Source organism: Hemicordylus capensis, chromosome 1 (genome assembly GCF_027244095.1).
Source record: "Hemicordylus capensis ecotype Gifberg chromosome 1, rHemCap1.1.pri, whole genome shotgun sequence".
In the NCBI taxonomy this organism is placed as follows: domain Eukaryota; kingdom Metazoa; phylum Chordata; class Lepidosauria; order Squamata; family Cordylidae; genus Hemicordylus; species Hemicordylus capensis.
The window spans coordinates 51,351,899-51,365,390 of NC_069657.1; the positions used below are offsets into that span (position 1 = coordinate 51,351,899).

General features: G+C 42.2%; 1 protein-coding gene across 1 annotated transcript in view; it reads left to right on the forward strand.

Moving 5' to 3' along the window:
- Positions 1–13,492, forward strand: part of SEC23A (SEC23 homolog A, COPII coat complex component) — a 57,911-nt gene that overhangs the window by 21,268 nt on the left and 23,151 nt on the right. Inside the window, exons 8-11 of the mRNA XM_053283176.1 lie at positions 2,152–2,310; positions 6,503–6,618; positions 9,162–9,285; positions 11,030–11,110. Of these exons, the coding sequence (XP_053139151.1) occupies positions 2,152–2,310; positions 6,503–6,618; positions 9,162–9,285; positions 11,030–11,110 (480 nt within the window). The remainder of the gene's footprint in view (positions 1–2,151; positions 2,311–6,502; positions 6,619–9,161; positions 9,286–11,029; positions 11,111–13,492) is intronic.

Consider the following 13,492-nt stretch of genomic DNA (forward strand, 5'->3'; position numbering starts at 1 on the left):
GTTGCTATCACATCTGCACTAAGGGTCTCTGAGCTGGCTGCTCTTTCAGTGCGTGACGAGTTGTGCATTTTTCAAAAGGACTGTGTCGTTTTAAAATTGGACCCTACCTTTTTGCCTAAGATTAATTCCATTTTTCATAGGAGTCAGGATTTGGTGTTACCCTCCTTCTGTCCTAGTCCGGTTCACCCGAAGGAGCGGTCTTGGCATACCCTTGATGTACGCAGAGCTCTTAGACTCTACATTAAGCGGACCAAGACCTTTAGAAAGACTGACTCTCTGTTTGTGTCATTCCAGCCTGCGTCCTTGGGGGCTAGGGCCTCCAAAATTTCCTTAAGTAGATGGATCAGAGCTGCCACAACTTTGGCTTATGAGTCTCTTCAGCTGCCTATTCCTCGAGCCATTACCACTCATTCCACGAGAAGCGCTTCCACTTCGGTGGCCTTTTCTGCTCGCGCCCACTTAGAAGAAATTTGCAAGGCGGTGACATGGGCATCAGTGTCTCCCTTTATCAGACATTATAAGATTCCATCCTTTCACGCTGCTCAAGCGGCTATGGGAAGGACAGTCTTGCAGCAGGTTGTTTAATCATCCGCTCCCGCCCTTGGGATTGCTTTTGTACGTCCCATCACGTTAGGATGCCCTCCCCATACCAAGGAAAAAGAAACATTGGTAGACTTACCGTGAAGGGTTCTTTTTCTGGGTATGGGGAGGGCATCCGGCCCTCCCGCGAATGATAAAGTAATATTTTTTTGGGGGGGGGGGCCCAACTCCCAGGGTTGTTTAGTTATTGCTGTCACTTTTCTACTGCTCTCACTTTTTCCTTTTGAACCTTGTGGCATATATCTTCTCCTTCTTTGGCTCTATGTTTTTTCTATGCTCTACAGTCCTGGAACTGGGGATGAGTGACAGCTGCCTGGATAGACATAAGTGAGCTGAAATTTGATTGGTCCTGTCTCGGAGCATGCAGAGCTTGATAACCTATCACGTTAGGATGCCCTCCCCATACCCAGAAAAAGAACCCTTCACGGTAAGTCTACCAATGTTTCTTTTTCGCTCACAGGGTAGTTTTCATATACCAGCTGCCATCAAATTATTTGTAGTGCAACCAATTGCACAGATGTTGTACAGGGCTCAATTAGGCCCATTTAAACGTCCTTTCTAAGATCTTTATTTGGTGCATCTAGAAGTACACCTAATTCAGTGATTCGCCAAGAAGCAGGTCTAATTAAAATTAAAGCAAGTATCTGGATGTCAGCTATTAACTACTGGCTAAAAATTCACCATAATCCAATGGGACTTATACTTAAGTTCCTATCGATTGATCCACAACCTAGATGGTTGCTTACCATTCTGGAGAAACTTCCCACCATGGGCTTAAATCCTCTTGCTCTACTAGAGTTAGGATTTGTTGGTGCAAAGAAGGCAGTGCGTCGAAGAACTGAAAATATTGAACTGCAAGCTGAAAGGGCTCTTTTGCCTAATTATTATTCACCGCTAAAAATGAGATAAGGGTTTGTCTTGGCTGGTTATTTTTATTCTATATCTGTTAATGTATGTGGGCCTTTTTGAGAGCGTGCTTTCATGTGATTCCTTCAGCTCTTTTAGTAGGGAGATATCAGCACCTTCTGTTCAAAACAGAAAATGCCCTTGTGGTGATATAGAAACTAGAGATCATATTTTGCTCCACTGTAAGTAAACTCTGTCATGAGGTTAGACAATGATTGATTTCCCTGTTGATACACAGCAGGGGGGTGTCATCTGATGAGGATCTTGTAAAATTTCTTTTGTCAGATTTGGATGAAGTAGTATCTTATGTTACAGCTAAATTTTGTTATATTATTATTAGTTCTATAGATCTATGCACTTATAAATTGTATGTTTTATTGTTCATTAGGTTTTATGCCATATGTCTTGGCCCATGACCGTAAATTTAATAATAACAAAAGAAGATCTGGCATAAATAATAAAGTTTATTAGATTCCTCATTATTTATTTGATTCAATTGTTAACAATACTTGTCTAAATTGTAGTATTTGTGACATTCATGTTACTATCTTTTTCATAAATTGAATAAACAATTCCAAAAGGCAAAGCAACATGACTATAAGATACTTTGCTTTCTGACTTGAAAAAATATTTATTGTCCCACAGTGTACTTTCCCTAACACTGGTGCCCGTATAATGATGTTTATTGGTGGACCTGCTACCCAGGGACCTGGGATGGTAGTAGGGGATGAACTCAAGTTGCCCATAAGATCTTGGCACGATATTGAAAAAGACAATGCCAAATACGTTAAAAAGGCTACTAAGGTAAGATGCATGTTTGCTGCACATGTGAAGTGATGTGGAATGTGCATTTCATTTCCCCAAAGATTGCATAAGTTGATTGCATAATGTTTTACAACTTTAAGAGTCTGAGCAAAGCTCACTTGCAGACTGGTACATTTTCATTAACTGGAGACTAATTTTTGATTAAAAATAATAATTGTCCTTTAATAATGGACAATAAAGGAGGAATTAGTCATGATGAAAGACATGGGTCCTTGAAAATTGCATCCTTGCAATTGCATCCTTGCATCTAGTTCTCCATATCTTCTTTCTATCTTCTGTTGAAACTCATTGTATGACCTACAGCATGATGACATAGGCTGAAATGATGGGCAGCATTATGAAGCCTAACACTGTGCCCCGGTGCTGCTGTGGACTTCAAAGGCAGCCCTGATGCTGTTTTGAAGCAGTGATTGCAGAAGCAGTGTTTCCACAGGTTTCCCCATTGTCGTAAATGAGGTAGCCTTTGGAAACGCTACATCTGCAATCATTGCTTCAAAACAGTCGGTGCTGCCTTTGAAGTCCGCAGCAGCCCCGGGGTGCAGCATTATGAGACTGTAACACTGTGCATCATGTGGACCATTGTGTTTTCTTGCCAGTGGAAATAAACTATGTGGAATAGGGTGGGAAAACTCTGTGTAGCATCAGCTATTTTTATCAATAAACTGAAGTTCAACCCAGATAAGGCCAAGTTGTTGAAGAAGGATGGGCTAATTGAACTAGGAGAAAATGTTAGACCTGTTCTGAAAGGGGGTCACAATCCACCTGAAGAAGCAGATTTGCAGCTTGAGGGATGCTCCTCTATCCAGCTCTGCTTGCTGATGTTCCAGTAGCATCTGTGGCCAGGAATGCCTTTCTTCATCTTTTCTTAGAGTGCCAGCTGTTGCTAGCTGTTCCTTTTCTTGGGAAAAAAGACTAACCATTGTGATACATGCCCTGGTAATCTCTGTGTTGGACTACTGCAATGTGTTTTATAAAGGGTTGCCTTTTAAAGAACTTTCAGAAACTGCAGTTGGTCTAGAATGCAATGCTCATACGACTGACAGGATGCTCAGAGCCCATATAACGCTAATATCTAAGACTGTAGTGGTTACTGATTAATTTCTGGGATCAATTCAAAGTCTGCTTTGGGCTTTTAAAAACCTAAATGAGCTGGGCTCTGGATACCTGAAGGAATAACACCCTCGCACATGTGCTTCCATATACCTCCAAGAGGCCTTGGTGGTGGTGGGGTGCTGTCTGAAATTTGGCAAGTAGTTACTAGAGCCAGAGTCTCCTCTATTGTAGCACATTCTCTGGGGTAACCCTTTTCCTAGTCTGGCCAGATTGTTTGAAACTTTTTAGGAGGTGAGTTAAGCCATTCAAATGGCTCTTCTTTTTCTTCTTTTTTGGGGGGGTTAGTCTGGCACTGCTGATCGTGTTTCTATTGGAGCTGGCCTATGTTCATTCTTGACTTGCTACTGTGGCTATTGTTTTTTGATTGAAACTGAAGTGTCAGGTTATCAGAGTTCAGTGGTTATGCCTCTAAGGGCAGGAGGGGAAGTGCTGCCCCCCCCCCAAAAAAAACCCACCACACACCACCACTAAACAAGCATCAGACTTACCAGCAGCCAGGGAAACCTTCAGGGCAGGGAGCTTCTTCCAGCCCCTCCTCCGTTGCCTGTAACCTCTTTTGTTTTTACTGGCTGGAACAGCTACTACTAAAAGTGCTCCAGTCAATCTGATTACTAGGGGGCTCCTCCAGGCACTGTCCCCAGGAAGTACTAAAACAATGGGTTAAAAATGCACTTCCAGGTAGCTTCAGGGAGAATATTTTTAATACATTTCCCCACTTCTTCCTGGGGGCACTGCCGGGAGGACCCCCCTAGGAATCAGATTGGCTGGAGCAGCAGCTGTTCCGGCCAGTAAGACAAAAGAGGAAGATGCAGGCAGGGGAGGAGGTGGGCGAAGCTCCCTGCTCTGGAGGATTCCCTGGCTGCTGGTAAATCTGATCTTTTACTAGTTTGTTTGTTTGGTGGGAGGGGGGATGCAATCCTTGCTTTCTCCCTCTTTCTGCTTTTTTGCCCTGGCTTTTTTGCTTTGTCTTTTTGTAACGATTGGCCCTCCCTCCCCTAAAGAGTGAATTGGAAGTGAACACTCTCTAGATTCGGGGGCGGGGTGCCTCTGGGTACCAGTTGCGGAGGAGTAACAGCAGGAGAGAGGGCATGCCCTCAACTCCTGCCTGTGGCTTCCAGCAGCATCTGGTGGACCACTGTGCGAAACGGGATGCTGGACTAGATGGGCCTTGGGCCTGATCCAGCAGCGCTGTTCTTATGTTCTTATGACAGGCAGTGACCTCTAGGGATCAGCCACTCAGCACATGGTGGGTGGGACCTTGAGGGCCATGCGGCAGGAAGAGAAGACTTCCTTGGTTTGCAGTTAAAGCCAGGTTCAGCTTGCAACAGGATGGATAGCCATGGAGTTGGCTACTGAAAAGGACTGCAGATCCTTGAGAGACAGGATTGCAGGACACTTGTCCTGAAGCTCATCAAATCAGGGGTGAGTTTCAAGGAAAAGGGGATTTAGTCTAGGGAACAGTTTGCTAGTCAACTGCATCAGAAACTTATATTTCTTTTTGTGTGCTTAGTTGATCCCTGCTTTTGTTCTAAGTTTGTCTGTCTGTAACATAACTAAGTGAAGAAAAAATGAGCTGGGCCATTCCAACAGGGCGTTGTAAAAGTCTCTGTAAACTCTTAAAGGGAATTTTTGGATTTTCTTACATCTATGTTCTTTGCAACTGCGTAACCATGATTTTTAAAGTGTGCCACCCCAATATCATCTGCTTTTTGAAGTATTCTTGTTAGTTTACTGAGTGTTCCTTTTACCTGTATCTAAAAGTGAGAAAGCCTCATACAGAAGCAGTCTGCAGTATTTTAAATAAAGTTTATTTTTCTTTTTGTCCTTTGCAATTTTAGCCAGCCTCTTTGAGTGGATTTTTAACTCGGGGAAAGTGGGGGCTGGAAAAAGGGTTTACTCTGGTGCAACACATGTCTCAATTTTGATTGCTCAGCAACTCTACCAAGGTTTCTCACCACGTGTACACTGCACGTGGAGGGTTTTTGTACTTTTCCAATAATAAGAGAAGGTGAGTCTCCCTGGAATTTCACCCTAATCCAGGGGAGGGTTTTAATCTCTGTATTAGGGTGTGGTGGCAGCGATTAAGCTACTGAAGAAATAGGCAAGTTTTAAAGGAACAGCCTTTGTGAATGAAAGCAAGAGAGGTTGATTCGGCATTTTTCTTCCCCTCACATGAGCTTGATCTGAGACAAAGACTGGGTTAAATCTGCTATAGCTTTCTTCTCCCCCGCTCCACAAAACCTTTCTGTTTTCTACTTTTGTCCTGCTTTTCTGCTCTTTTTGTTTTTCTCAGTGCTGACAGGCTTGGGTAAATACCCAAACCTGTTGGTGTGGAGGAAGGAGGGGTAGACTTCTGCCTCAGTGACCAGGTTCTCCCCTGCCCCCTACCGCCCCAATGCCCACCAGCCGCTACTGCAAGTAGCTGGCTTGTTTGAGAGACAGGAAATGGGATCCATGTTCTGGATACTTTACACTCCCCTAAGAGAGAGTTTGTGCATATGAGATACTAGTAATGCCTATTATAATTTAAGTTAATGTTTTACTGTGGTTTTGTAGTTTTGTTTTTAAACCTAATGAGATTATTGCTAGCTAGGTTACTGAAAGGCTTTTAACACAGATTTCATGTAAATTTAGTGTTTCTGTATGCCTTAGGCCCTTAAACTGCTCTCTATTAATTTGCCAGATGTCTGTATTTATTTGAAAACATTTTTGTACCACTACTTTAGCATACTTTTATTTGTTGAATATATATCATTTGACATTCTGCCTGTAAACTCTGGCCCATTGACTTTTTTGGCTTGACAAAAGGTTTAAATAATCATCAACATCTGGTATATCTCTTTGTAATGGAAACATATTTCATAAATATTACTGCTAGCTCTAGCAATTTTGTGTTAATGGAACAATGCTGAACTAAATCATTTTTTAAAACTTTCTATATACTGTAGCTGGCTAAGGGTATATAATATGGCAGACATGTCATTTGAAGCAATGTTTTAAAATAAAATAGTTTGATTTTCATAGTTGGTGAAAACAAGTTTATGTTTTGCATCTTTAGCATTTTGAAGCTCTGGCAAATCGTGCTGCTACAACAGGTCACGTTATTGACATCTATGCATGTGCATTAGATCAGACTGGTCTTCTAGAGATGAAATGCTGTCCCAATTACACAGGGTATGTGTTGCCATTTTTGTTTTAATATAGTCTGTGAAGAGTTGTTTGAAAACAACAGATGATATGCAGACTAACAAAGCATGGGTGCCATGTGGGAACTGCCAGTGATGCTGATGGGTTCGAGGGGTGGGAGGGAGAAGAGAATTTTGGTTACCTCTCTTTCCCCCAGAAGTACTTGGTGCTACTTGCAAATATATGAGATATAAATAAAATGTCTCTGTGCGTCACACAGCTCGGCAGCTGCTTGAGCTTGGCAGCAGCACTGGTACTTCTCATGTAGCACCCTTGCATTGTTTGGATGTCAGAACCCCTCTTTCTCCCCGCGCACCCTTTACCCTCCAATCATTCCATTCACTACTGTGGGGAAGGCAAGGCAAGGCACCTTTACCACCCAAGCAGCCAGGGCCTGGGTGACACAGAAGTATGGAGAGTGTGCCAGAAAAGAGGAAGCCCAGTCAAAGAAGCACGCAGGGACAGGGTTGCTGCTTCTAGCACCGGGATGGCTGAAATCCCATCCCACTACAACGCTGCTGGGTTGCTCCCTCTTTGCAACTGCTACTGCTTTTGAGGCTGCCTCCTGGAAGTGCAGCCACCTCCATACTCCCCACACTGCCACTATCTTGGCAGGGGTGTTGGAAATGGCCTCCCTCTGCCTTCAGTTAATCCGATCGAGTTCTGCTCTTGCCTTAGCAAGACCCATGTGGCGATGGCACCCATGTGGCGGTGGCAGTGAACAGGTGACAGGACTCCGAGCTGATTCCCTGATCTTACCGCACAAGAGCCAAAGTGGCAGGAAAAGGTGGAGTCAGAGTGTGTGTGTGGAAAGGGAAGCAACTGGGAGCCGAAGAGCAATCTCTGTTCATGCCCCCAGACTCTGGAATGCTCTTCCGGTGGCTATTCGCTCCTCGGTCTCCGCCACAGCTTTTAGAAAGAGTGTAAAATCTTGGCTTTTTGCCCAGGCATTTATTTGATTCTCTGCTGCTGCTCTTTGTATTCTGGATTGCTTTTATGCTTTTGTTTTAAATTTTTAATCAGATTTGTTTAATATTTTTCACTTAATATTTTAATTGTGTCTTTTTTACCATCTTGTTTTTAAATTTTGCTGTAAACCGCCTTGGGAATGTTTTAATGAAAGGCAGTATATAAACTTAACAATAAACAAACAAACAAACCAACAAACCGAGTGACAGGCGATGGGGAAAGGTGGCAGGGGAAGCAGCAGCCACAGAGGAAGCAGCACTTTCTGGGAAACCAGGGGAGCAGCAGCCAGTGGTGGCAAGAGGGCGAGTAAGCAGCTTTTTGGGATTGCTGCGCGGGGGGCTTGGAGCATGTGCGCAGCCGCTCGGCTTAGAGGGAACAATGCTTAAACTACAGTCTTATGTAAGCTTATATGGAAATAAGAACCACTATGTTTGAAGCTGAATAAAGTAATTGTGCAAAACAATGCAGAATCCTTGTGTTTAAATCAATATATAAAATCTAGCTTTCATTGTAAATACTTGGAATGTTCAGATTACATAAGCTGTAGTTTTTATAGCATTTTCCTTGTCTTCCACACATGGTTCTTTCTCTTACCTATCTTAAGGATTAAAAATATAGATCATTTGGAGGGCTACTTCCTTGGTTTATCTCATTTTGTGTGGAGTATTAGAACAGGAAAAAGGCTAGCTGAAACTGTTTCATAGTCTGAAGATATATCTTTAATACTTCATTTGATTATGTAGCAGTTGAACAGTATGACAAGCATTAAACATTGCCTCCAGTCCAGAGAATGTTAATGATTTCAAGTTCTATTGAAATCAGTGAGTCCACGCTAACTTGTTCCATTGATCTAAATGGGACTAATGTATTATCATAGCCACCTAATGGTACAGTGGGGAAAAGACTTGCTTAGCAAGCATGTGGTTGTCAGTTTGAATCCCTGCTGGTATGTTTCCCACCTATATCGAGCAACAGTGATATAGGAAGATATTAAAAGGCATCATCTCATACTGCGCAGGAGATGGCAATGGTAAACAACTCCTGTATTCTAAACAAAAACCACAGGGCTCTGTGGTTGCCAGGAGTCGACACCTACTCGACGGCACACTTTACCTATATTTGGTATGGTCTGTTGTGAAATAGGTTCCTTAGGGTTAGCCACTGGTGTCCCGGTTGCCATGTTTTAGCAAAAGTTCTAAACATGCACAGTGTTCCACAAACATTGTGCATGTTCATGAATGAACACCAGAAAAAATCTCATCCTATGTAACTAATATGGCAGGATCCTCATAGATGCCTTAAGATCTGTTTACATGTGGTGGCCACTTTCAAACATGGTGTTTGAAAGCATTTAGGATAGTTCTTGTGCAATATCCTAAGAAAACATGATAGAATGTGGGGTGGGGAGGATATGGGAGAGGTCTTCACAAGGACAAATAGGTGTGTGATCCTGTTATGGAAGGTAGAGAGAGTGATGAGTTTAATAAGCAATGCTGGACCTTCAACATAACTGGTGCATTTCATATATTGTGTATCTCTTTTTTTTTTTGGTCTTTATGTAGAGGTTACATGGTAATGGGAGACTCTTTCAATACGTCTTTGTTCAAACAAACCTTTCAGCGAGTGTTTACCAAAGATGTGCAGGGGCAATTCAAGATGGGATTTGGGGGAACCTTAGAAATCAAGGTAAGATTTTAGAATTTACTTAGTAATATATTTAAAAGGTCTAGTGATGTTTATTTCCTTGCATTTTATCTCATAGCTAACAAAACTATTGGTATTGCTAGCAGTAATAGTTCTTTTCGCATTTCAGTTTAAACCTTTAGTCCTAATATCTTGATATTTTATTTTTACTGTGAAGATAAGCAGTTTAATTTAGAGTGGCTGTGATCCTGCATTCATTGCTTGGGCAAAACTATTACTAATTACTAATTCCTGCTCCTACTGACTAATTTACACAGTAGGTAGCTGGGTGTTTTATCTGTACCTTTGCAGTTATAGCTGAGTCTCCATCAGGTTGTGGTACTTTAAGTATGATATTTAGATTCCGCTCACAGTACTTATTGAATATTCAAGAGATAACTTTTTTCATTGCTGGAATAGAGGCATACGGCTTCAGTGCCCATTTCCTTTTTTCCTGTCAGTATGGCACTTGGACAACAGAGGGTGAGACTGGGGGAATGGTATACAGTAGGAATCTTTACCTGGGGCCCATCTTGGCAAAACACCTTCAATGTAAGGGCCATTCCCCACCACAATGACTGCACAGTGCTGCACTTTTCCCTTTAAGAGAAATGAAGCCTTGCTGAGCCCCCCGCATCATCTTGGAAGGTGTGCATGGAGCAGTGGGAAGGGTATTCTTTCCAAGTGCTTTCCTCATAGAGCTCTATGGTTAAAGCACTTACACTGCCTTACAAGAAGGTTCTGTTTCCCTTAAAGGAGCCCCAGTGGTGCTGGGCAAAGTACAGCATACTTCAGTGGGAAGAATGGCCAAATTGCAGTATTGGGTGTGGAGCTTTGGCTGAAGCTCCATACAGACCGAATAAACAGTCAGGGAGCCACCACTTAGGGTCAGTGGGAGCCACTGTTTGCAGTGAAGGATACTAGTATACAGCATGCTTTCTCTGTTGTCTGCTGTACATATGGAAACACTACTTGAGTATCAAAACATACACAGAATTGTAGGGCTTTACTTACCCTTACCCTAGTTCAGGTTCCTGCTCTGACCGAAGATCCATCATCCTCTCCCTCTTAATATCTGTACCAGATGAGCCTTTGTAACACAGGAGAAATTTCTTAGCTTAGAAAATTGAAAACAGTCGTCCCGTTTGCTATTGGTTTCACTGGCTCATCTACTGTGAATTCACCACATGCAAGGTTTTCCGGAAACAGAACTCTCGCAGTTGGCGAGGGACGACTAGTCTGCTATGAGCAGTAAGAGGAACGAAGGCATACAAATGTCAGAAGTGCTTTTAATGCAAGCAGTAGAATTGGTACATCTAGAACACATGTGATTTATGCCAGATTCAGTGAATTGTTTCCACTAGATAGATTCCACTATTGCAAGAGCCGGTACACAATCGATGACTGGGCAAGGGAATCCAAACACAGCTCCTGCTATGCAGCATTGGCTGTTTGAGGGTTGAGAAGGGGTGTGGCTATATACTCTCCAGCAGTGCAGGTCTCCCCCCCCCCCCGCCCTGGAAATTGGAAAAACACACCTGATTGATTTTGCTCTGTCTTGAACGGAATGATTTTTTGAGCTTCATTTTTGTTGGCCACTGTTTGCAGTGCTGTTACTAGTAAAGTTGATTTATAGGTATAAACAGCTAAACTGTAAAATATCTCCACATTCTGCAGGAATGTATTTATCATATGAATACATTACACACCATATATCATTTTTTACTTTCCCCTTCACTCTATCTAGACTTCCAGAGAAATAAAGATATCTGGAGCTATTGGACCCTGTGTATCTCTCAATTCTAAAGGGCCTTGTGTTTCAGAAAATGTAAGTTGGAAATTATTCTTTATTGCTTGACCATACAATCTGCACCTTTTGACCCTTTTAATACATGTTGTGTTATCGATACTATATTTTTATCATTTTGTCGTCCATCTTAATATCTTATATAAAATGCTGTTTTCTAAACTACAGTTCTGTCCTACAAATCCTGGATCTGGTAGAGTGCATGTACAGAATTTAGTGAGTGTTAGCTGTTTGATTTACAACTGATAGCCTTTTAATCTAGACTGTGCCTCTTAACGCACAAATCCACTGCATCTTGCTATCTTCTGATGTTGACCTGTGATTAGGCACTTAGGTACATTGTATCATGGCAATTACATTTATTTATTATCATATTTATAGATCACCTTATATGTATCTCTAGTTGGTGTACATAATTTAAAAATACAGCAACTATAAAACAGAATAAAACCAAAAGAGTTACAGGATAAAAGCAACATTTTAAACAGTTTAAAAATATTTTAACTAAAAGCCTGAGAAAATAGGTGTGTCTTAAGGGTCTCTTTAAAGGCAGCCAGAGATGGAGAAACTCTTATTTTGACAGAAAGCACATTCCAAAGCCCTGCAGCAGCCATAGAGAACTCCTGGTCCCGAATTCCACCAAACGAGCTGGTGGCAACTATAACCGGACTTCCCCAGGTGATCTTAATAGGCAGCAGGTTCACGACAGGGAAGGTGCTTTCTTAAATACTCTGGACCCAAGCCGCTGAGGGCTTTATAGGGAATAACCAGCACTTGGTATTTTGCTCAGGAACATATCTGCAGCCAGTACACTTCATGTATTATGTAATATTGTTGGGCTGTCCCAGAGACCAGTCTGGCTGTTATACCACTATAGTAATTGTACATGCTACTGTTAAAACGCACACACATCACTTTTAAATAAAAGTTCTCAAAGTGGCTTACAAGCAAAGAAATATGGAAATGGTTCCCTGTCCCTAAGTGGCCACAATCTAGAAAGAAACACGTGGGAGACACCAACAACAGGAGGGATTCTATTCTGGGTTGAATAAGAACAGTTTTACTTTATTGTATTTTTTACATTTATAACCTGCTCTTTCTCAGAGGAGCCTAGAGTGATGTACATAGTTTGTTTATCTTCACAAGCTTGTGAACCAAGTTAGATTGATAGATAAGTGATTGGCCAGAGTCACCCAGTGAGGCTGAATGGAGATTTGAACTTGGGTTTCCCTGGTCCTAGTTCAACACTCTTAACCATTATACCACTGGCTCTCCCCCTACTAAATATAAAGAGACCCACCACTTTAAAGGGTGCCTTTTGCCCAGTTAACAGGCTTAAATGCCACCAGGAACTTGTTTGCTAAAATTGTCAATATGTTGGAGTGCAGAAAGTTTCCAGGGCTAAAAGATAGGGATAAGCATCCAAAGTTTGAGTCTTATATTTTTTTGATCCCTTAGTGATGTCTTGCAGGTTCAAAGAGCCTCTGAAATGGTAATAAGTAACTACTATCAATATTTATATACCACTTTTCAACAAAGGTTCTCAAAGCAATTTACATAGAAAGATAATTAATAAGATGCTTCTCTGTTCCCAAAGGGCTCACAATCTAAAAAGAATATAAAGGAGACACCAGCAACAGCTACTGAAGGGATGCTGTGCTGGGGTTGGATAGGGCCAGTTGCTCCCCCCCCCCGATAAAGACCGCCTTGGTCGGTTTGATGGATGATCTCTAATTTGCTATTGGTAGAGGGAGTATGACCTTTTGGATCACTTGACGTTTTTTGATATCATCAGCCACAGTATCTTTCTGGGTCATCTGAGGGAGGTAGGATTGGGAGTCACTGTTTTACAGTGGTTCTATTCCTACCTCACTGGTAGATTCCAGATAGTGTCACTTGGAGACTGCTGCTCTGCAAAGCAAGACCTAAAGTATGGAGTTCCACAAGGCTCCATATTGTCTCCAATACTTCTTAATATCTACATGAAACCACTGGGAGAGATCATCAGGAGGTTTGGTGCAGGGTGTTCTCAATGTGCAGATGACACCCAGATCTATTTCTCCATATCAACCTCATCGGAAAATGGCATAATTTCCCTATATGCCTGCCTGGACGAGGTAATGGGCTGGATGAGGGATAACAAACTGAAGTTGAATCCAGATAAGACAGAGGTACTGATTGGGGTGGATGGGTGGTAGGGACCTGAGAGATGGTTTAGATCTGCCTGTTCTGGATGGTGTTACACTCCCCCTGAAAGATCAGGAATGTTGTTTGGGAGTGCTGCTAGATCCAAGACTCTAGTTTCTCAGGCTGAGGCAGTGGCCAGAGGTGCTTTTATCAGTTTCAGCTGATACGTCTATTTCTGGAGGTAAGTGACCTTAAAACAGTGGTGCATATGCTGGC